Source organism: Tauraco erythrolophus, chromosome 5 (assembly GCF_009769465.1).
Source record: "Tauraco erythrolophus isolate bTauEry1 chromosome 5, bTauEry1.pri, whole genome shotgun sequence".
Taxonomy (NCBI): Eukaryota; Metazoa; Chordata; class Aves; order Musophagiformes; family Musophagidae; genus Tauraco; species Tauraco erythrolophus.
This window is the reverse complement of record NC_141469.1, coordinates 20,821,502-20,845,286: the sequence shown is the minus strand read 5'-3', so window position 1 is coordinate 20,845,286 and position 23,785 is coordinate 20,821,502. Positions and strand designations below refer to the sequence as shown.

The following is a 23,785-nucleotide window of genomic DNA, read 5'->3' as shown; positions in this document are numbered from 1 at the left end:
GGGTCTCACATTCTTTTAATAAACTAATGCCAGGTAACACACTTGGATTCTCTTCCGACAGGCAACGCAGCTTCTGCTTCCACCTTGGCAAGAAAACGAATCCTAGATGAGTCTGTAATTCAGTACAAGACTGATTAAAAGAATCTATGGAAAAAGATGGCTCATCACCGTGAGTAATCTGAACTCGAAATCCATCATTTTAACATTGAAACTTTTTCAGATATCCAGTATCTTCAAGCATTGGACAAAGAGGTTTTCCTCATTCAGTATCCTTCATCATCTTCATCTGGTTTTGTTTCACGCTATCCACTTCTTCACCTTCTTTCCAATTTGCCATGTCACAAAGACCTGTTTATAACACAGCATTCTTAAACTGTTTCTTATGACTTGGTACTACACACCAGAGATCATCACGTCTAATCACTTTGACCTAAAAACTGCTCTGAACATCCAGTTCACCTACAGGTGTGCTGGGGAGACCAACAGTCCTGCAGGCTCACCCAGCACCTTTTCTCCTACGGCACAGGAGGTGGTAACAAACCAGAGCTGCTTCCCGAGAATACACCTCCAGCCCACAGGCACCTGCTCATCAGAGACGCCTCAAGCCACCGCAGGGTCTCTGCACAGCCACTCATGGGGTTTCTTCTATGCACTTGTTATTTTCCAACTAAGATTCCACAATGTTGTGGCAAACAGTACCTATGCCGTGTGAAACAACCATTTCCTAGTGCATGTAATTCCACACGTGACTATCAATTTCTACTACACTGTTTCCCCACCAGTTCTCTCTCAGTTTGAAGGTGCTGCTTCATGTGCTTCCTCCACACCACTCTGCACAACTTTGAAGACAAAAAAAAACGAATGTCTAAGTCATCTTTAACCATGCAAGCGAGACAAAAAAGACAACTTTATTTGCAAAGTCAAACTGTAAAACTGAAAGTAAAAGGAATTCTTCAGAACTCACAAATACACAAGACTGACATTTCTTCACACACTTTTATTTGTTGTAGTTAAAAAAAAACACCTAACTCTTGGTTATTTTGCAACACTGTTGTCTAAACACAGCTCACCCCATGAGGTCTCTAAACAGTTTGAACTGCCCACGCAGCAGCAGGTGTACATGAAGAAAAAAAATCCTATTCAGAATAAAGTGAACGTCTGCCAGAGCAAGAAGCAGCCATGGCGAGGAGAAAAGGTTGCGTAGTCACAGTTGGATCAGAATGTCTGGAGAAGACATGCTACACCGAGGCGCCATTAGGGCAAGAAGTTATGATCGTTAACCTCCCCAGAAAACTTCATAGCTAATTTGTCAAGAAGTATTTTTAGTAAAAACATTTGCTTCATTTTAGAAAGCACCACTGAGCAAGCAACTGAGTAACTCAAATTGGAAAAGTGTAATCTGTTGCAAAGTGCTCCATCCACCTATTAACGCAAACCCAAATCTGTTACCCTGTTCAATTTCACACATTTTTATTTTAAATCAAACTTCCTTTGAAGTTTTCAAGTCTGCCCAAACAGCTGCACTCCTCCCTGGCTTTCAGGGCTTCCAGTGTAAAACCACTTGAAAATCTATTTTCACTCTGAAGCCCCTAATGCAGCTGTCACCATCTTAACTATCATTCACCTTTTTTAAATACACAGCACAAATAGGGCCTAGCAAATTTTTGTCAAATTGCAAATAAGCACTCCCCCACAGGCTTTCCACACGTTTGTTGAAGACTATTTAAAATTTGATCAAAGCATGATTTATTCAATTTTTTAAAATTACGTTCCCTTGTATTTTGATGTATCAAGCCTAGGTCTTTCAAGAAAAATCCACAGTTTTCAGAATGCTTTTCTCCCTCCCAGTATCCACCAGTTCCTTCCTTTTCTTCCTTCAAGAGCTGAAACTCTTATGTGCTTCACAGCTGAAAAAGCTCAGTCAGATGAATGAAATCATTTTTTTGTGTCCCTCAGAGTTAGTCTTCAGTGTCTGGACTAGTCAATGTCACACAGACACCATGTGGAAGATTAAATTTTTGCAGATAAATAGGCTGCTTTGTTTTAATGCAGACTTTGCAGAAGGAGGACTGAATACATGAACATCTCATCTACCCTACCGAGACTCAGCATACAGTTTTTGCACACATTTTAGTCACCCAGATGACATTAGTATTTTAATCCACCAATAAAGGGTTTTGTTTTGTTATTTGAAACCCATTGCAGAAGATATAAATACTTTTTAATATAAAAAAATATATAGAAATCAATGTGCCTGGCGACTTTGAAATGCAATTTGGAACCGAACACACTGTGCAGCAGTTACAATAATTTACTAGAACTGTTTCTAGCGTTTCAAAACTTGCACATAAGGACTCAAACTGGCGAACAGCATCGTGCCGCATTTAACGCACAGTAAAACATTAGTTCATCAACAGTGCAGCAGGTAAGGTGCTGAGAACGAGTTTATGCAATAATCTTGGAAAGACACTCACCTTCATATGAGTGCATTCAATGTTACACAGAGAACACATATGTGGAAATATTCTTGGGGATGTAGCATAGTAGTCATTCATCATTGACGGGGTGGGCATTCTCTTCATCTTCTGGGCATCAGACTGGAGAAAGGCAGGAAGCCACGATGCTTTCACGATCCCAAAAGGAGATTTAATCGGCCCCTCAGACTGTGTCTGGAAGGGCTTCTGTCCAGCTCCTGAGCTGCTCTGGGCGTTGGACTGGCTCGTCGCAGATTCACGCTGAATTCTTTCATGCTGGCTTATAGCTGCAAGAAGTCCAGCCGAAAAGGGAGGCTGGGCCATCGGCGGCATTACGTGCTGGGTCATAGGCTGCTGGACGAGAGGCGGCATGACAGGCGGCATCATGGGCTGTGCCATGGGTGGCATCATAGGTGGCATCATAGGCGGCATGACAGGCGGTATTGCAGGCTGGGACACAGGTTTCACCACGGGGAGGCCAGACGGTGCTGCACACAATCCGGACACCTTTTCCATCGACTCAGTTGGAAAAAACGATCGAGTGTTTGATGAATCATTCTGGAACCCCGTCGGTTTTATTAAGTCTTCAACTGGAAACACCGGATTACACGTCACGCCGGATGGTGGGACGCCCATTGACATGTTCTGCTCTCGTTGGAAGTCTTCCCTGTTCTCTCCACTGGATGCTTCAGGATTATAGACACGTGCTTCGAGAGGCTCTTCAGACAGCACTTCGGGATTATAAGTGTGCACTTCAAGAGGATCTTCGGTGTAACCGTATTTGCTCGCGTGACCATAATCGATCACTTTACTCTTGACTGCTGCACCGCTCGTACCACCAATTGTTTCTTCTGCTCTGCTCTGAGAATGTAAACTCGGCAAAGAATGACTCATCTTACGACTCCGTATTTCTCTCAAAATCAGTGGCATGTTTTCAGGTGTTAACTGATCATCTGGATAGCGACTGAGTTCCTCCAAATCTTCATTAGACAGCCCAAAACTTGCTAAAATACTGGAAGCGCTTTCTGGTGTGTAGCGGTTCTGGGCATTCAAATTCTGCTCCGAGATCCGTGTCGAGGCAAGTGGCTTTTGCCCAGTTGTCCCAGCTGAGCACGGGCTACTATCCCAGCAATTTGTACGAGGCTCTGCCTTCTGCTCCTGGTGTAGGTTCATCTTCTGCTTTACCTGCCTCGGATCGGGCCTGTGCAGAGTTACCCGAACGTTTATCCTCTGTGAACCTGTCCACCGAAACGTTTCCTGTCCCGAAAATCTTTGTGATGTTCCTTGAGGTGCTCCGGGTGCAGGCTTTCTCTGAAGACCTGCTGTACCTCCTCCCCTAAAGGATCCCGGAGGCTTTGTGCCAGATGGATTAGGTCCTCTTGGCCTTGGAGGTAAAGTTCCTCTAGGGCTAAACATTGTGCTTTTCAGAAAGGCCTGATTTAAACAAGCATAAGGTGGTGCAGAACTGTTGGTAGCAACTGAGGTCAATTGCTGGAGAGCCAACTGTGTCTTAATTTGTGCAAGCTGTAAAGGAGGAGGGCCCAACAGAAATGGGCTTGCAATGCCAAGGTTCAAGGAATTCACAAGTGGAGCGAAACTTTCCAAGAATAACACAAAGCTGAAAGTTAAAAGACAAGCATTAGATTATTTTATCTTTTCACCTACTTTACGCAGTGGATTCTATAACCAGTGAGAAAAACAACTTAAGTCACAAAACAGTAGTTTAATGACAGTTTAAATGGTACTTTTGAATTCAAAATTCTGTTGAACAATACCATATTCTTTCGCTGGATAAAATCTTTATAGTCAGCAAATAGGTAACAGATAATTAAGTAAATGAGCTTTACCCAGAAAGTTCCAAGTCACAGATAACATACCTAGTGATGACACTTTCAACAGCATTTTCTAAAACTTGACATTTCAGTTCTTAATGACAAGAGAGCTTGGATTTATTTACAGTTAGAGCTATTTTATGAGCAATAAACCAAAATATTAAAACTCTCTCCAAATGTTTATGAGGTATGAACTGCAAGTGAAATTCAAAACAGTTACAACTTGGCTGTCAAGTCACTGTGGAATCAATCAGAGGACAGCAGAACAGTTTTCAGGAGGGACACTCCCATGACCACTCTCATGGGTAAACGACGATACCCTGAAAGCATTCAAAGGGTGTGATAACATTGGAATTCCGTGGCTAGAAAATTTCCATTTCCCAGATGTTAAAGGCAAGACCTTATACTGAAACAACTGTAAACAGAAAGCTGCAAAATCATACAAAAACTGAAACAATATACATACAAGGGTAAAAAAAGCACAATGGCAACAGAAACTGTCATCTTTTATTTCAGCTGAAACCACTGAGAACTCAAGCCTTTAAGGCAGTAAAAGAACGTACAAGTATAAGTAGAATAAGACAAAGTGATGCTCACACTAAAAAAATGAAATACCACAGTTTGGAAGTGCTTTCTTGTGGCGTACTCAAAGCAAGGTGCCTCACCTGCCTGCATTCACAACCCTCCCGAACTACACAACCAGCACAGGCACAAGGATCCCAAGAAGTCCTCACTACACCCCTTGTCAGTCTGCTGTCTCCTGAAACTGGATAACCTGCTATTTTCATTCTTCTTGCAGTAACGCACTAGGTTGGAATGAGTTTTACTAGACATTTTTCACTAGGCATAACTAAAACAGGACTGGCAGACTTTCCTATTTGTTCCTGAACTTGCATGTTGCATTTCCGCAGCACTGAGGTTCTCGTCTCACCAACACTAACTCCAGCACAGGTTTTGTCTTCAAACCTCAAGTTGACTCTAATCAAAAGTTTGTCAAGTACACGGAGGTGCCTCTCTCATGTTTGTCATCTGTAAGGACTGAAGTTCTGAAGCTTGAGAACCACAACTCAAAAAACTAAAAATTACACGCAGCTACAGCTTGAGAAATATGAACCACGTACAAGCTGGAGACTCAGATTTTATGGCTGAATTCCTGTACCTTGTTACTATCTGCACATTAAGCATTCTTATTAAGTTCTATTAGCAATTATTTGATTTTTGAGAGAGAATGTGGGGCCTCTCCGGAAGGATACAGGTGACCTGGTTACTGAGGACATGGAGAAGGCTGAAATATTCAACAACTCTTTTGCCTCAGTCTTCACTGGCAGCCACTCGAACCACACCACCCAAATCATAGAGGACGTTGGCTGGGTCTGGGAGAGTGAAGAACCACCCAGGGTAGGAGTAGATCAGGTCCGGGAACACCTAGAGAACCTGAAGGTGCACAAGTCCATGGGACCTGATGAGATACATCCACGGGTCCTGAAGAAGCTGGCAGCTGAAGTTGCTAGGCCACTAGCCATCATATTTGAGAAGTCCTGGCAGTCTGGTGAGGTTCCGACAGATTGGAAAAGGGCCAACATAACCCCCATCTTTAAAAAAGGGACCAAGGACAACCTGGGAAACTACAGACCAGTCAGCCTTACCTCTGTGCCAGGTAAAATCATGGAACAGATTCTCCTGGTAGCTGTACTAAGGCACATAAAAAATAACCAAGTGGTTGGTGACAGCCAACATGGCTTCACTAGGGGCAAGTCGTGCCTGACTGATTTAATGGCCTTCTACGACAAAGCTACAGCACTGGTTGACGTAGGTAAAGCAATGGATGTCGTTTTCCTGGACTTGTGCAAGGCGTTCGACACTGTCCCACGTGACATCCTGGTCTCTAAAATGGAGAGACACGGATTTGACAGATGGACCACTCGGTAGATAAAGAACTGGCTGGATGGTCGCACTCAAAGAGTTGTGGTCAATGGTGCGATGTCTACATGGAGACCAGTGTCAAGCAGTGTCCCTCAGGGGTCTTTTCTGGGTCCAGTGCTGTTCAACATCTTTGTCAGCCACATGGATGACAGCACTGAGTGCACTCTCAGTAAGTTTGCCAATGACACCAAGTTGTGTGGTGCCGTGGATTCACTTGAGGGAAGAGATGCCATACAGAGGGACCTTGACAGGCTTGAGAAATGGGCCAGTGCTAACTGCATGAGCTTCAACAAGTCAAAATGCAAGGTCCTTCACCTGGGTCGGGCCAATCCCAGGCACAAATACAAACTGGGCACAGAGTGGGTTGAGAGTAGCCCTGAAGAGAAGGATTTGGGGGTGTTTATAGATGAGAAGCTCAACATGAGCCGGCAGGGCGCTCATGCGGCCCAGAAGGCCAACCGCATCCTGGGATGTATCAAGGGAAGCATGGTCAGCAGGTCAAGAGAGGTGATTCTCCCCCTTTGCTCTTGTGAGACCCCACCTCAAATACTGCGTCCAGTTCTGGTGTCCCCACCATAAGAGAGACATAGATTTGTTGGAGCATGTTCAGAGGAGGGCCACAAAGATGATCCAAGGGCTGAAGCACCTCTGCTACGAGGACAGGTTGCGGGAGCTGGGATTGTTCAGCCTTGAAAAGAGAAGACTTCGGGGGGACCTAATAGCTGCCTTTCAATACCTGAAGGGAACTTACAGGAACGCTGGGGAGGGACTTTTTACAAGAGTGTCCACTGATAGGACAAGGGGAAATGGGTTTAAGTTGAAGGAGAACAGATTTAGATTAGATCTTAGGAAGAAATTCTTCAGTACGAGGGTGGTAAGACTTTGGAATAAATTGCCCAGAGAAGTTGTGGATGCCCCCTCCCTGGAGGTGTTCAAGGCCAGGTTGGACCGAGTCTTGAGTAGCCTGATCTAGTTGAGAGACGTCCCTGCCCATGACAGGGAGGTTGGATTAGATAATCTCTAAGGTCCCTTCCAGCCTATGCCGTTCTATGATTCTATGATTTTAACTAAGTACACACTAAAGTCAGGCCAAGGAGAAACAGTAGCTACAGAAACATTACCCCTATCTCTCCTCCATTACAAAAACATAAGAAGCTGTAATAAAGAAAAGACGACAATCAGACGACAATCCCAGAACTCCGGCCTCTCATCCAGAACTCCTTACCCAATATCCCTCCTCCCTCAACAAACTAAATCATATTTAAATGGTAAACGCATGTCTGACCAAGTTTGTTCAAGACAGTTTCAAAACAGACTACTACGGAAACATCCACAAAGTCATCTCTTGCCTTTCAGTTCTGCTCTTCTCCAGAACTCTCATCACTGTAGGGAAAAAAACCTCTCAGCACATTAATTTGGAAAGTAGTTGGACAGAGAACAGTATCAAAGCCACCCATAACAAGTACGAAAATCTTCGTAAAGCACATTTTAATAATAAACATGCTGGTTTGCAAACTGAACCTTAACTCAGCGGATTAGGAATCTCACAGGGGATTTGTTCAGGAGCAAACCAGAACTTCAACGGGAAGAACTCTTACCACTCCCTCCGAGATTTCCAGGCAGTGTAGCCCACTCAGCCCCAGCACGCTGTGATCAGGGATGCTCCCACACCAGTACCTTGAATCACTGCCACAAGTCATACACTTCTACAAACCTCTCGTCAGAGTTCGCACACCACCAGCCTGGTCAGAGATGGTGGTCTGGGAATCAGAAGGTAGAAAAAGCCAATTGTCTACGTTCAGCCTGTACTGATGGCTAAACACCAGCCAGTTCTATTACCCAGCGTCCCCTCTCCAGCCGAGAAGGAGAAATCAGGAAAAGGAAGACCCATGGGTTGAGATAAGAACTATTTAATAATTGAAATGAAATAAAATTTAAAATAATAATGATAATAATATATACAGACAAGTGACATACAGTGCAACTGCTCACCACCCCTTCACCAATGTCCAGCTTGTTCCCAGCTGGCGATCCCAGAGCAGGAAAGTCCTGAAGCCGCAATCCCAGAAGAGAGTCGGCCTTGGGAGCAGAACAACAGGTGAGACCTTCCAGGGACAGTGACCATCAAGAAAGAGAGCCTGTCCCCAACAAACTTTCCAATTTACAGTGAGCATGACATTACAGGGTATGGAATATCCATTTGCCAATTCAGGTGTCCATCACCCTGGCCACACTCCCCCGGTTTCTTGGACATCTGGGTCATTAGCAAAAACAAGTTGAAAATCCTTGATCACTATGGATACTTGCATACCACGGCTGGCTGCAAAACAAAACAGTGTCTTATCAACTGCATTCTCACCAAATCGGGCGCTGCAGTTGTCTTAAAAATGCAGTTTACTTTAGAAATGTAGCTTTTCTGAACAGAAAACTAGTTACATGATTTTATTCCAGCAAAACCAGGACAATATTCTAAAGTAAAATTGAGGATAAGTTTTTTCCCCACTTTGTTTTAGGAAGAGTGCTCCAAAATAAGGAAATAACATCTTCTATTATGGATATCAAAAACATAAAAATAGCCTTACTGAAGTAGATCAGAGGTCCAACATCCTGTGTGCAACAGTAACCAATATCTGCTGCTACAGACCATGCTATAAGTTGATACACTTTCTCCAAAGTCCTGAAACGTTCTTCAGTTAACAGTCTAAAGGTTGTAATATCATTTTATCCTAGACATTTACTAAGAAAACAGCCAAAGACTTTTTTCAGAAGCAACAGAACAAAATGCTGCAATCTATTCAGGATATGATAATACTGGACCTGCTAAGTAACCCTCCAAAAACATTAAAAAAAAACCCACCCAAACTTCAACAGCAAATGCTCCTTAACATACAGGGCCATGAGAACCACTGTCTCAGCCACTGTGATGCTGGAAGGCACAGACCAAAAACAGTCTCTTCAGAGAAACACAAGAGACATGGCACTAGCATTTAAAACTACCTTCCTGTGTCAGCAAAATAACAGATACTAAGAATTTCTCTCTCAAACTAAAACTGTTCAGTTCTCCATCACTATGAATAGTTGAAGAAATAAAAAGACACTTTTGCGCTTTCTGTGATCAAAAGGCTACTTCGTGAAAGAATTCAAAATGGAAGAACAATGTCACCTTGAAGCTGAGGTTTTAAAACACTCCCCTAGTTGTGCTATACAGCCCTCAATGACTCTGAAACCCCTCTGCAGTGAAGCATTCCGGACTTTACTCAGGCCCACAATAATGCACAGACATCTGAGCACATCTAAGACATTAGTTTCCTCACCACCTGGCCCTAACTACACCTGAAGTCACAGGAAATAGAGGCCAAGCACTTAAACTGCATTCCTCCCCGTGGAAGTCGTACGCTCAAATTCTCTGCTGGCATCCAGTCAAGCGTCGTACCGCAGCAAGTGTGCAATGAAGCCTTCATCAGCTGCATCTCGCGACTGACCTTTTCAAAGAAAATGCTGGAAATGACAGTCAAAAGATAAAGCCATGCCAAGATTAAGGAAACAACGGTCTGGACATTTAAGGCTAGATTCTCACCTTCCTCTTCAAAAGCAGCTTTGTTTGGGCTGCGGCTGTGATCCTCTAAACTGCTTTTTCTGGTGCAGTGACACCCTGACAGCAGTGACCAAGGACCTTGCTGATGCTTAGGTGGAATTTCCCAAAGGCCATTGTGCTTACCTGGCTCCTCAAGGAAACTTAAAATTTCAGAGCAGCACAGAAGAGTCAAACAATACCCTTCTTGCCTTCCCTTCAACTTCCTCAGTCCATTTTGCCAAGCTTCCCAGTACGGATGGAGATACAGATGAAAAGTTCTGGCTACCTGCTTACACACTAGAGAGCCTTAACAATTACATTTGTTCATATTGTGAGCACAGGATGGTCCTGTACCTTCCCTGGTTTGAGAACACAGCTAGAATAAGCTTGTACCCTCTCCCTGTAACCTTCCTGTCTTCCCAGAGGTCCAGTTGCCTTTTGAAGGATTCAAGGTCCACCTCTGGTGCAGTTCAGCTGCATAACCTTGGTCAGGCTGCTGAGAAAGCTGTCAGAGTTGTAGGAAAGAGTTCTGATAAAGACTCAAGAGAGAGTTTTAAAAAAAAGGCAGGGAGCAAGGGGGAATTAGAAGCAGACACAGACAGGTGCCATTTCCAGCTCAAGGATTCAGCAGGAAAAATATCGACTGAGAAGGTAAAAAAAATCACTAAATTAAAAACCAATAGGGAGGCAGAGTTGACGGATGGATGACAGCAACCTAACAACACTGAGGAGCTGTCTCAGGGAGCAGCAAGGTCTTCTCTTCCTGCCGTCCATCTGGTCAGCAAACACCCTTTGGCTGCCTGTGCTGGTTTTGGCTGCAGTACAGCTAATTTTTTTCACAGTAGCCAGTACGGTGCTGTGGTTTGGATTTGTGCTGAAAACAGTGTTGATAACAGGGATGTTTTTGTTACTGTTGAGCAGCTTACACGGCCTCAAGGCCTCTTCTGCTCCTCATCCCACTCCACCAGCCAGTCGGCTGGGGGTGCACAAGAATTTGGGAGGGGAAACAGCCAGGACAGCTGATCTCAACTGATTAATGGGATATTCCAGATCATATGACATCATGCTCAGCATATAAAGACAGAGGAAGAAGGGGGAACATTTAGAGTGATGCCACTTGTCTTCCCAAGTAACCATTACCCATGACGGAGCCCTGCTTTCCTGCAGAAGGCTGAACACCTGCCTGCCAGTGGGAAGGAGTGAATGAACTCCCTGTGCTGTCTTGCTTGCACACATGGCTTTTGTTTATTTAACTGTCTTTATCTCAGCCCCTGAGTTTTCTCACTTTTACCCTTCTGATTCTCTCCCCCATCCCACCAGGTGGGACTGAGCGAAAGGCTGTGTGGTGTTCAGCCGTCTGTCGGGTTACACCACAAGAAGTAAACCTGCTCCAACACAGCCTCACCCATGGCTGCAGCCCCTCTAGGGCTGTGCCAGCTCCGTCATGGGCTTACCCACGTGCTTTGAGGTGCTCCAGCATGACCTCATGCACAGCCACTGATGCTTCAAGGTGCACCTGCTGTAGCACGGACCTACCCGCAGCCACAGATGCTTTGGGGTGTACCTTCTCGCACATGGACTTCTTCTTGGGCCACAATCCCTTCTGAGGTACGTGGCACAGATATAACCATGGTCACAGATGCTTCGAGATGCACCTGCTCTGGCATGGATTTATCCACAGCACCAGATGCTTCGGGGTGTCCTGCTTCTGTGTGAACTCATCCACAGGTCCCAGGTCCTTCCACTTGAGTTCATGCTGAAGTTCCAGCCTGTCCGGTCCAGCAGCACAGAAGCAGCAGTGATGGCCACCTGCCAGCCCAGGCGCATGACCATTGCTGGTATCAGAACATTCCCAGGCACAGCAGAGTGAGATGATCAGCAGCACAGCAAGCAATGAAAGCAAAATGCAGCCACTAACAAGCACCGAACTCTAATATACAGTAAGGTAAGCAAGTCCCATGGCAAGCACAGGAGCCTGCCTGCCTGTTAACAGCTGTGAGATGGGAAAGAGAATGGGAGAATAAAAAAGTAAAAGTCATGGGTTGAGATAAAGACAGTTTAACAGGATAGAAAATTAAAGGGAAAAATATAATAATAGAATATACAAAACAAGTGATGCATGACGCAGTTGGTCACCACTCACTGGCCGATGCCCAGCCAGCTCCCAAGCAGCTGTCCCCCCGCTAACTTTCCCCGTTTCCATACTGAGCATGACGTCACACGGTATGGAATACCCGTTTGGGTCAGCTCCCCTGGCTGCGCTCCCTCCCAGCTCCTTGTGCACCTACTTGCTGGCAGAGCACGGGAAGCTGAAAAGTCCTCGATTTAGTACAAGCACTACTCAGCAACAACTGAAACATCAGTGTGTGATCAACGTTATTCTCATACTAAATCCAAAACACAGCACTATACCAGCTACTAGGAAGAAAATTAACTCTATCCCAGTGGAAACCAGGACAGTACCTACCCCTCATTCTGAACCATCTAAGTCATACCCAGGTCCTACAATTTCCAACACATTCCACTTAATCACCACCACTTTTCCTATCCTTCGATACATACACACAGATATCATTCCCTTAGCCTATGTACCATCCCTCTAAAATGTCAGCTGAGTTCAGCTAGTCCATGACTTGGGGCTCCATCTGCCGTAGCAGTCCCTCAGGGCAGGAGGAACTGTACGTGGTGTTGGATTGTTGCTTGCTGAATGAAGCCAGTTCTGGTTCCATCATCACTGCACTTTGCTTGGTTTCATCAAAGTTCTCTCTTCATTAATCAGGATGATTCTTATCGTAATACCATCAATACAGCAACTATAGCAGTGATGACATACAACGGCAGGGTCATACAGCAACTAATATCATGCAATTTAACACACTGGCTATTCTCACCCAAAACCAAATCCCACTGAGGTACACATCTGTCGTGGGTTAGACTGCTCCAGCAACCGAACCCACACACAGCCGGTCGCTCACCCTCCCTCACCCCCAGGAATGAGGGAAAGAATTAAAGGAGAAACGGGAAACCCGTGGGTTGAGATAAGAACAATTTAATACAGATAAGTAATGCACAGTGTAGATGCTCATCACCCCCTCTTATCTGCAGCCTGTCTCGTCCCGAAGCTGCAATCCCGGACGAACGTGAGGCCCCGAAATAGAGAGGGGAGGAGAGAGAGAGTACTCCAAGAGTGGGAGTACTGGAAGGAAGAGAAAAAAAAGAAAAAAGGCAATAGAGCGAAACCACAGCAAGCGCAAAAGAGCAAAAGCGGCGACAGAGCCAAAGCGCAAAAGCCCTTCTTTCCGGCTGACCCTCACTTTTATACAGGGCATGACGCTGCGTGATATGGAATACTAATTGGCCAGTTTGGCCCTCCATCTTTTAAGTTCCACCACAAATCACAAGGGGAATCGTGTCCCCCTTGTCCCAGCTATGCTCCCCTCTTATCCTGCCATGCTTCTGCACTCTGGCACACTTGGAAAAGTCCTTGGAGTCTCACGTCCAACCACAAACATCAACTTGCTATCAGCATTCTTCTCAGAGCAAGCCTTTGAGTAAAACCAAAACACAGAGCTCTTCTAGCTGCTAAAAAGAAGAGCTAACACTGTCCCAGCTAAAACCAGGACAACATCAGACTTCCCCATCCTTCCACATCCCTCACCAAGCACACCCAGGTCCTTGAGCGAAAGCAATCCCGTGGGTGGGTTTGCCCTTGCCAGAGGCAGGACGAACCCAGACTGCGCTCCCTAACTTACTCTTTCTGTGCATTTCAGGGACTACACTCACTACACCATGAGCACATAGCGCTTGCCACAGCGGGTTCATGGGAGCACAATGTAACCAACCTGCCAGGCCTCCCCACATTTGCGTTTCAGCCATTGCCCTCCAGAGCACAGAGGCTTTAACTGCTTGGCTTGCTTAACTGCAGCACGTTTCACGTTCATGGATAACCTGTGCCGCAGTGTCCATGGTCAAGACCACCCCTGGATCACAAGCCCACCTACACACTGCATCCCTTCCTTGATGCCTGATATGTTTGTGGGCCCACCAAGCTATAAATAATTCACCCTTATGTTGCCAGTCCAGATCCACCTGAGCCACTTCAACCCCAGCAGCCTGATCCACCTGCTGATCGTCTGGGACTCCACACAGCAGCTTTGCACCTCCAATGCTCTCCCACAATGCGACAGGACCCATCAGTGAACAGGGCACATCACTTCTCATTTTCTGCTACTTAGTTATACAGTGTGGCCTCTTCAGCGCACACCACCTCCCCCTCTTGCGCACTCCGAAACCTTTGCCTTCTGGCCAGTCCATGACCACTTCCACAACTCCTGGGCAATGGGGGTTCCCTATCCAAGCCTTCTGTGTGATCAGTGCAACCCACTTACTCCACGTAGCATTGGCTGCACGATGTGTAGAGGTGACACTCCCTCTGAACATCCAGCCCAGTATCCACACTTGAGGTGCCAGGAGGAGCTGTGCTTGAGTGCCAACCACTTCCCAAGCAGCTTGAACCCCCTTATATGCTGCCAATATCCCTTTTTCAGTTGCAGTATAGCTGGCCTTGGATCCTCTGTACCCCCAAATCCAAAACCTCAAGCCTCCCCTGGTTCTTTATGCCAGAGGCTCCAGGTAGGGCTGTTCTCCCCAGCTGCGGTGCAGAGCCCATTTTTAACACCTCCATCTGCCTGACTCAGCCCAAGGGCTACTGCATGAACTACCTCCCGCTTAATTTGTTCAAAGGCTTGTCATTGCTCAGGGCCCCATTTGAAATTGTTCTTCTTCCGGGTCACTTGATACACGAGGGTTTACAATCAGACTGTAATCTGGAATATGCATTCTCCAGAAACCCACACCACCTAAGAAATCTGGAGTTTCCTTTTTGTTAGCTGGTGAGGACATCGCTGCTATTTTACTTATCACATCCATCAGGACCTGACAACATCAATCTTGCCATTTCGTTCCTAAAAACTAGATCTCCTGTGCCAGTCCTTTGACTTTACTTTGTTTTACGGCAAAAACAGACTCCAGAAGGATTCGAACTATTTCATTGCCTTTCTCAAAAACTTCTGCTGTGCTGTCTCATATGACGATGTCATCAATGTATCACAGGTGTACCAGAGCTTCGTCCTGTTCCAGCGCAGTCTGGATCAGTCCCTGGCAGACAGCAGGGCTGTGTTTCCACCCCTGGGGCAGTCGATCCCAGGTCTACTGGACACCTCTCGAAGTGAAAGGAAACTGTGGCCTGCACTCTGCTGCCAAAGGAATTGAGAAAAACGCATTAGCAATATCAATTGCGGTGTACCACTTGGCTGCAGTTCATCTTGGAAGTTTTTTCGTGTCCGGCACGTAGAACCCTGCGGCAGCATGACTTCATTCAGGCCACAATAGTGTACTGTCAGTCTCCACTCTTCACTGGACTTTCACGCTGGCCATACGGAGCTGTTAAAGGGTGAATGGGTTTTTCTGATCATCCCTTGGCTCTCCAGTCAATGAATCAACTTACGGATGGGGATCAGGGAGTCTTGGTTAGTGCAGTACGGCCATAAATGCACTGTTGTAGCAGCGATCAGCACCTGTCGGCACCTTCAGCACAGCTACTTCCCTCAGGTACTGGATACCTCTCTCCATGGTGGTCCACTTACCTCAGTGACAGAGCACATCCTCCTCGAAGGGATACCCTTCCTTCACACCTGACAGGAGTCACCTTCAGAGGCTGTGGGCTTTGTCAATGCCCCCTTCCCTAGAAGGGGATCTCAGCTCCTTGGCTTCTCTGCCTTCTAATTCCAGACTACTGTCTCTGTTATGCTACCATCGAAGCAGCCAGGTGACAAAGTGTCGAAGTGCTCACCTCGACAACAGCTGAAATCCTTTCACATATCTCACAGCTCACTCAGGGATAGAGATTGGGTGGTTACAGTCTCATTTATGAGTTCTTCCTCTCCCTCCAAGGAAGAGGAGGAGCCCTCCCACCAAGTTCTTCCTCAGGAGGAAGTGAGGAATTCTTCCTCTTCCTCCTCCTGTTCCTGTGATGGTCTTGCTTTAGAGTAACCTGCTTCATCGCTGGGGGGCTGTACACTTCTTCCTCCTGTACTCTCTTAGGGGAAGCTTCTTCATCCCTTACTAAACGACCTGACTTTCACTTCCAAGATTTCTTCTTGTGCATAGGGGCGACCGGTACGGCATGGGTTGGTCCTCTGGTTCAGCCACAGCGCCTGTTGCTGGGTCTCAAACAGCTGCACTGCCTGTCGTTTTGTTGTCAGATCCAGAGACCTTCTCTTCCCCTTAAGGGTACTGAACAGGGTCGAACAGGGCTCAGTGAGCATGAGCCAGCACCCAGCATACTGCAGTGATTTGTGTCTCCTGGAATTGCCAGGGTGACACCATACTTTTTCCAAATATTTCACTAGTTTTTCAGGATTCTGAACCTGTTGAGGGGAGAAGCTCCAAAACATTGGAGGTGCCCGCTGTCCTAGGCATTTGCCCATGCTATCCCACACACCCTGCCACTCACAACTATTCAGCCTGCAGGCAGATCTCTGGGTACTATTTTAAAATAACTGTTTAACCCTAAACAAGACCTGAAATATGTTCTGGAGACATAGCAATGAGAACATGCCGCCTTGAATATCCCAACGATATTCAAAATTCTCAAGGGCTGTTGTAACCAGCCTGAGGGAGAAAGGGGAGGTGAGAGTGGGGGAAAGTGTCCCCTGTTGTCTTCCCCATAGATTGGTTCTTCGAGTAGAAAAGATAACGAGTGTAATTATTAATAACATCCAAGAGATGCTTCCCGAGGTATGGAGATAACAGCAATGCCAAGCACAAATAAAAGGTTAGTCTCATGCCCAGTAATGCTATCATATCATAAATTGACATTACACAGTACAGCAAAATGATAATCCTGACCCAGCTCCCAGAGGTGATAAACAGCACAGCGCAGAATATATACTGCAAGTGAGGATTTACGTAACACAACTATGCGAACAAATAAAACATTGTGACCAGCGACTATTAAACTAATATAATAAATGCTTATAGCAAATTCATTTTAACACTCTCTGGTCAGATCTGTCATTATCTTAACCCTTTATGCTCCATGTTGGGTGCCAAAAATGACTGTCATAGTTTAATCCTGGCCAGAAACTCAGCTCCACTGCTCACTCCCTCCCCCCAGCTGGATGCGGGAGAGAATCAGAAGTGTCAAAGTGAGAAAACTCGTGCATTGAGATAAAGCTAGTTTAACGGGACAGAAAAGGAAGAAAAAAATTATAACAGAATACAGAAAATGAGTGATGCACAGTGCAATTGCTCACCACCTGCCAACCAATGCCCAGCTCATCCTCAAGCAGCAACCCCCACGAGCCCCCTGGCCAATTCCCCGCAGTTTACGTACTGAGCATGACATCACACGGTACGGAATACCCTTTTGGCCTGTTTGGGTCAGCTCCCCTAGCTACACTCCCTCCCAGCTACTTGTGCACCTACTCACTGGCATAGCACGGGAAGCTGAAAAGTCCTCGATTTAGTATAAGCACTACTCAGCAACAACTGAAACATCAGTGTGTGATCAACGTTATTCTCATGCCAAATCCAAAACACAGCACTACACCAGCTACTAGGAAGAAAATTAACTCTATCCCAGCTAAAACCAGGACCCTGGGCAAGCACTGTTCAGCAATAGCCAAAACACTGGTGTGTGACCAACACTGGTTTAGCCGCAAGTCCAAATCACAGCTCACAGGCTGCTGCGGAGACAGTTAACTCCATCCCAGCCAGAGCCAGCACCACTCTGTAACATAATTCACTGGAATATTCCAAAAAGACACTATTCCAGCATTTATGGGGCTCAATGCATCAAGTTTATATACAGACACACATGAAAAAAAAAATCAGCACAAGTCTTACAGCAAGTAATTCTTAAGACAAAAAAGGGCATTTTAGCACCTTCATGGAATATCAGCAGCAGAAATCTACTGGTCTTTTTCAATTTCCACTTTCCACATCAAAATTTAGAGCTTGTCTCTAAAACTGTTTCATAAGCGCATTTATATACATGCAACAGCTCTGAGGCATACAGAGTTCTGCACACCTGATGTGGAGATGTGCCCAAGAGCATCGTAAAGAGCAAATACTAATACCTCTGCCTAAACTAAAACTCCGAACTTCATTCAGAACATTTAACTTGATGGCAAAGAAATAAGAAAACATTTTTTTTACCTTCAAGTGTGAAACACTGAAAAAAAAAGGCCTCAGTGTTCTTCCCGTTTCATACACAGAAGAGCTCCTGGTTTCGTTAAGAACTAACACGAGTTAGTTCTCAGCCACAAAACCAAACTGCAAGATACTGAGGAAACAGAAGGGAAGAAAAGGAATCCAGCAGTATAGCGGGAAGCAGCAAGTTTTGTAACCACTTGGAACCCCACCCTTGAATAAACATCAGTCAGCTGTATCAGTTGTCATAGAAGTTGGAGTAGAAGAGATGGTCTAGTCTCTTACATCCTCCACCCTTCGAGCCAGCATGATTGCTCTGTTAGTTCTGGCAGATGATATTTTCCTTTTAAATCAGAAAAAAATGCAATTAAAGATACTTCTTGCTCTTGAACAGTGCGTTCTCAATAGGGAAAATAATTACCTCACTTTTATATCCACTCTCTTGAAAATCTCACAACATAGCTAGAATTTAATATTTTAAATGTCTAATGAATGATCACACACCAGGGAGAAGTGCATAACCCAAAACTCAACACGCATTTCAACATCAATTCTGGGCTATAAACCAGTATGAATGATGGATTGTGTTTTTTTTTTTTTAAGAAAAAAAAACACACAATACATTTCAAATGGTTAAATACTTTTAGAAGTAATACTACAGAGAAAAAAAATTAACAACCTATATTACATTACTATATTGAAATAATTGTAACTGAGCAAAAATACTGAAGCAGTAGGTATCTAAGTTGCAGAAATACAAGAGGTTCCTGGGTAAGCACTACGAAAGAGACTATGCCACAGTGCTAAAGTACTTTGCCTTGGGTCTAAAGAACTTTTGTTGTTGTTTCAGTTATTTTGAACAACTAAGACGAATTACTACCACCTTCAAAGTCAAAAAACAGGAAAGCTATCTTTTTAACCCAAACACACACGAACAAGGAGTCAGAAGACATGCCAGCATTCTGAGCTCTCAAAGGATTCGGTGATGGAAACCAGTATCTCCAGCTAACCAGAGTGACTATTACTCCACTCAACGGCCAGTTTTAAACCCAAAACCACTATCCCCAAACTGCCAGAGAGCTTTGTTTCAATGTAATGTGCTAAATTTCCAGATTTAATTAAAGATCTGAGCTTTCATTGAAACACATCTAGACAGAGAGCCAGGTCAGAATCAGAAAGCAAACGGTGCATTTCCCCAACTAAACGAACGCGTAAAAGCTGAGATTGACTAAACACACGTTGTATTACCAAACTTGTTAAATCAATACATACACCGCTGGAGTGCCCAGACTTCGGCTGCAGTGCAGATAAACGTTAAGCCGCTGTTTACAAGCGAGTGTTTATTCATCCGCCTTTTACATGGCGAGAAAACACAACCAAGCGCAGGGGCGGTGGGGCAGCCGTGCCTGGGTTCGCCCGCAGCGCCTGGCAGGGCCCTCCGCACCCACCGCCGCCATGCCGAACCCGCTCCGTTGCAGAATAAAGGAAGAAAGAGGCGGCAGCTGGTAGCTCAAACGCACCGCGGCGCTTACACCCAGCCGCGACACGCTGTTATCAGCCGGCTGCGCGGAGGCGCTTCGCAGCAGCCGCCGCAGAGCGGCGGTGAAGCCGTTACACCGCGTCCCCCTCGCGGCCCGCGGGCAGCCGCCACCAACGCTCCCAGGCCCCGCCATGGCTCGGGTGACCGGTGGGCGAGCGGGGCCGGGCCCAGGGGGCGGTCGCGGAGGCTGACGGAGCGCACGGTCCCCACAACCTGCGGCAGAAGCCTCCGCCGCTCCCACCCGCCGCCATTTTGCGCGTCCCCTCAGCCCCCGCTGCGCCACACAGGGGCGGGGGGCGGCCGGCGCCGCGCTCCTACCTCCGGCGGGGCGCAGCCAAGCGGCGCTGCTCGCAGCCTCCCTTCGCTCCGCTTCCTCTGCCGCTCCGTCGCGCCGAGACGGACCTGGCCGAGCACCACCGCCGCGGCCGCGAAAGCACAGCGCTGAGGGAGACAATGGACACTGCGCCTGCGCTGAGCCGCGGCGGGAAGAGGCGGAGCGCAGCGGCGCGCGGGGCGCATGCGCACAACGGTCGTGCGGCACGTGCCACCTGCGCAGGCGCATTGAGCTCCGCGAGGCCGCGGTGGGGCGGTTCCTTCGGTGTGGGCACCGTACGCGCAGTGCGCATGCGCAGTCGCTCATCCTGGCGGCAGGCGTGTCCTGCGCCTGACCGGGAGCCAGCGGCAGCTCCAGTTTTCCAGTGGAAACCAGCACAGAGCATAAGACTTCTGAGGCACTGACTCAGAGGGGTTGTTCATGTTGCTGTCTGGAACTATGCTTGCTTTTGGAGCAGCAGCGTTAATACCTGGTACTTCCAACAAGCTTACTTCCCTGGGGGTACAGTGAAGTACCAGTGTCTGAAGTCACCAGTGTCCCAAAACGCAGCCTTCCCACATGAACTATGATCTGCAGTGCTGGTGCTGACCTGAAAAGGAGAGTCTGAAGTGCTGTGCCACCTTGGGTGGCCCTGGGAGGTTTTGGCACAAGGACCTCCTGGTGCTCTGGGCTCCCCCGTGCTCTTGCCCACGGAGCACCTTCTCGGAGTCACAGGCTTCTCTCTGAGGAGACAGAAGATGCCTTTAACAGCTGCCTCATTATTTCCTGAAAATATTAAAGCAGTTACTAAACCTGGCCACAAAGTCAGCCAGAAATGCTGCTGCTGCGCCACGGTGACAGCTCCTAAAGCGCGTATGGTTTATATAACACGTATAAAGCATACATAAAGCAGGCCTGGGGCCAGCTTTGCCCAAAACCACACCATTTGCTTGCAAAGCAGAGCATATTTTGAAGCTGCTGAAGGCACTGCGTCTTGCTGCAAACGTGGCAGACAGCAGGCACCCACTCAGGTTTTTTAGCAGACTGGGAGTGGACTGAGCAGCGCCGGTGGACTGGCTGCTGTGCGGATCCGTCCAGCTCTACCGCTTTGAAGTTGCTTGGGCGTTTTTCTTTCTTGTTTTTTTTTAAGATCCCACGGACACTTTGCATATATCCAGCAAAAATGATTCACTGGGGCTGGATTTTCTGACAAAGCTGGGCTGACACAGAAATTGCTTGCTGGTTGTTGTCTCCAAACCTGCTTCGGTTCCCCTCCAGCACATGGAAAAACTCCAATAACCCTTAAAAGTTAAGACTTCCATATATTCTTGGCTTTTGAAACCTGCTTAGAACTGTCTGCTCCTGCAACCCGTGACTTCTGTAGACCACAGGCATTCCTTACTCTCACCACAGCACAGCAGGGGGAAGTTAGAAGCTTGGATCGTTTTGGAGAGTTAGAAGCTGTTATTTCCTAAACTTCTGAATCAAATTTACAGCTAAATTATATGATACGTGCTGTGTCTGTTTTGCCATTCTCAGGCCAGCCCGAAGATCTTCACTGACCAGGTACTCTGGAGGGAAAATCAGCTGTAAAATAAAAGATAGGATCAGCTTTTATGGTGAGACTGCGGGACTCTGACGGTTAGCTGCGGTTTTAGGAGTATCCCAACGGTGGACTCTAGCCGGCACCTGCTATGGAGTCTTTAACATCTTGTTGGGAAAGAATCGTTTGGGACAAAGGCTTTATAAAAGAAGGATAAGATTAGCGCTCTGCCTACGTGGAGCTTGAATGCCGTCTTGCTCCTGTGGTGCTGCCCTGAAAGCTGTAAAACATAACAGTTGAAAATAAGAAATTAAATTTGAGTCAAAATGCACTGAGGTCCAGGTGCAAACAAGGCTGGAATCACACCCACGGTCTCATTTGCTAAACATCCAGTAGCAATTACAGCAGTTCTGTTTTAAAAGGCATTATGAAGATGGTAAAATTAAACAAATTAAGCACTAAGACCTTTGGGAATGTAAACATTTAGGCTTCTTGTGCAACCTGATCAGTCCGATGTGTCCTGATGTCCCGACACTATCTCTGGTTACGGGATACGACACTCGAGCCTCGGCAGCTCTGCTGCGGGAGTGGGGTTGGGCACCTGGAGGACCTGTTTTCTGCAGGACTTTGCCTCATTTGTTGCAAAATTTGGGAGATGCAAAGGGCATGGGGCAAAGAGATTGAAGGAAAAGTCTTACAGTTTAATAAGAGCTTCAGCCAGAGTCAGGGACTGCCCTTGCTCCTGTGAAGAAATCCACATGGGATCCAGATTAATCCAGCTCGTTTTAGGCATTTGCTGGTTCTTTGCCAAACTTTCTGTGTTCCTGATGGGGTTCCAGGTGTGATGTAGAGTGCTCACAGCCACAGCTGAAGTCACGAAGCTGCCCTTTGCAGACGTGATGCTGGGTAGTCCAAGGTTTGGCACGGCGTGGGTTTTGATCATTTTAACCGTAAAATTACACAGATGACAAGCATCTAAGATTTCGTTCTGAATATTTTCAACATGGAGAAGGGGTGTCCATGTGAGAACACAACACGGAATCTTGTCCTTCCTAAGGGTACTTGGTAATCCCAAACTGTCTCTACCCCTTTAGCTCTTAAACATGCTGCTCTGGGTCAAAATAAGATGTCCCCAAAAGAGACGTGTACATGACACAAGCACAAAACTGCTGCCAGAACAACTCCAGGAGATACCTGAGAGCTCAGCCCAGCAGCTTGGCACGCAGGAGAGACGGGCTGCAGCAGCAGGAGCCCGAGCGCCTTCTCCAGTGCTGGCCCTGAAGCTCACCATAAATCACCCTGTATTTCAGAGGGGCCGTGGGCGTGCAGGAAGAAGACTCTTGGGATGTAGCCAGAAAGCGAGAAGAGATGGTTTTTCAGACCTGCAATCCACTTTCAGATTGGGTGATCACCAAAGGCTCGGGCTGAGACAGCCGCTGCTGGGGAGTGGGCACACATGAAAGGCAGGGGGCTGGCTACATCTTGTAGAGGAGGTGTAAATCATGGAGTCAGGAAGGAGCCAATGCAGCCAGCGTCTCCTTATGCACAGGACTTCACTTGGGCAGGCTTTTGGCTACTTGACAAAATGATCTGGCTCCCAGCTGCTCTCCCATCCCCATCGTATTGTCAAGCCTTGCCCTAAGTCTGTGTTTTCCATCCAATCTGGTCCCACTCCAGGCTGCCCAGGCTGATGGCTATTAATAGTCCTTCAGGCTGCAAGCTCCGGGACCGGCTGGCAGCTGCAGAGCCCCGCATACTCTTCGCCTGACACATCGGTATCTGGCAACTGTCCCTGCTCCGCGTGACAGTGTGGGTTGTCTCAGCTCGCAGCCGGCTCTGGGAACAGATTTTGGATGTGATTAATTGGGTTTCCATCTTCAGATGTCCAGTTCCTCTGCCCAGTATGTGGGGATATGGGGGGAGCAGTGGGAATTCAGGCACTTCCTCTACAGAAGAGATGTAGCAAGTCTTCCAGTTCCCTCTGGAGCATCCTGGGTGAGTCGTTTGCCATTACACCTTGTAGGAAAGGTGTGTCACACCCCCAAAAAAGAGGTGAGAGCCAGGGCTGGGGTCAAGGGAGTGGGGGAGCCACAGCCCGGACACACGGTCGCGTTATGACTTGGTGAGCTTTGGGCATCTTCTGTGCCACAGGATTCACCCAAGGTGTGCTCCTGTCGATCACATTAATTAAGCACATCCTGTTAATGGATGCCGCACAGCTTGGGGCTGTGAAAGCCTCCGGTGACAGGGAGGGCCTGTGTCAAGGAGCTCTGGACCTCTGTCCGGTTTGCTGGCTCCTCATCTTGCTGTGGCGGAGGCTGGAGGTGCCAGCGCTGTGTGTTCGGAAGAGCTGAGCTTGGGATCATGCCTAC

General features: G+C 47.0%; 1 protein-coding gene across 4 annotated transcripts in view; it reads right to left on the bottom strand.

The window, feature by feature from the left end:
* ZNF638 (zinc finger protein 638) overlaps nucleotides 1-19,994 on the bottom strand; it is a 58,691-nt gene extending 38,697 nt beyond the window's left edge. For 3 of the 4 annotated variants that reach the window (XM_086612424.1, XM_086612425.1, XM_086612426.1), the window contains exon 1: nucleotides 2,475-3,938. In XM_086612424.1, coding sequence (XP_086468550.1) covers nucleotides 2,475-3,890 — 1,416 coding nt within the window. In that variant the 5' untranslated portion in view covers nucleotides 3,891-3,938. Of the gene's footprint in view, nucleotides 1-2,474; nucleotides 4,093-19,875 lie in introns of those variants that run through there. The other variant, XM_086612427.1, reaches the window with a different exon arrangement.
* Between the last annotated feature and the right edge of the window lie 3,791 nt (nucleotides 19,995-23,785).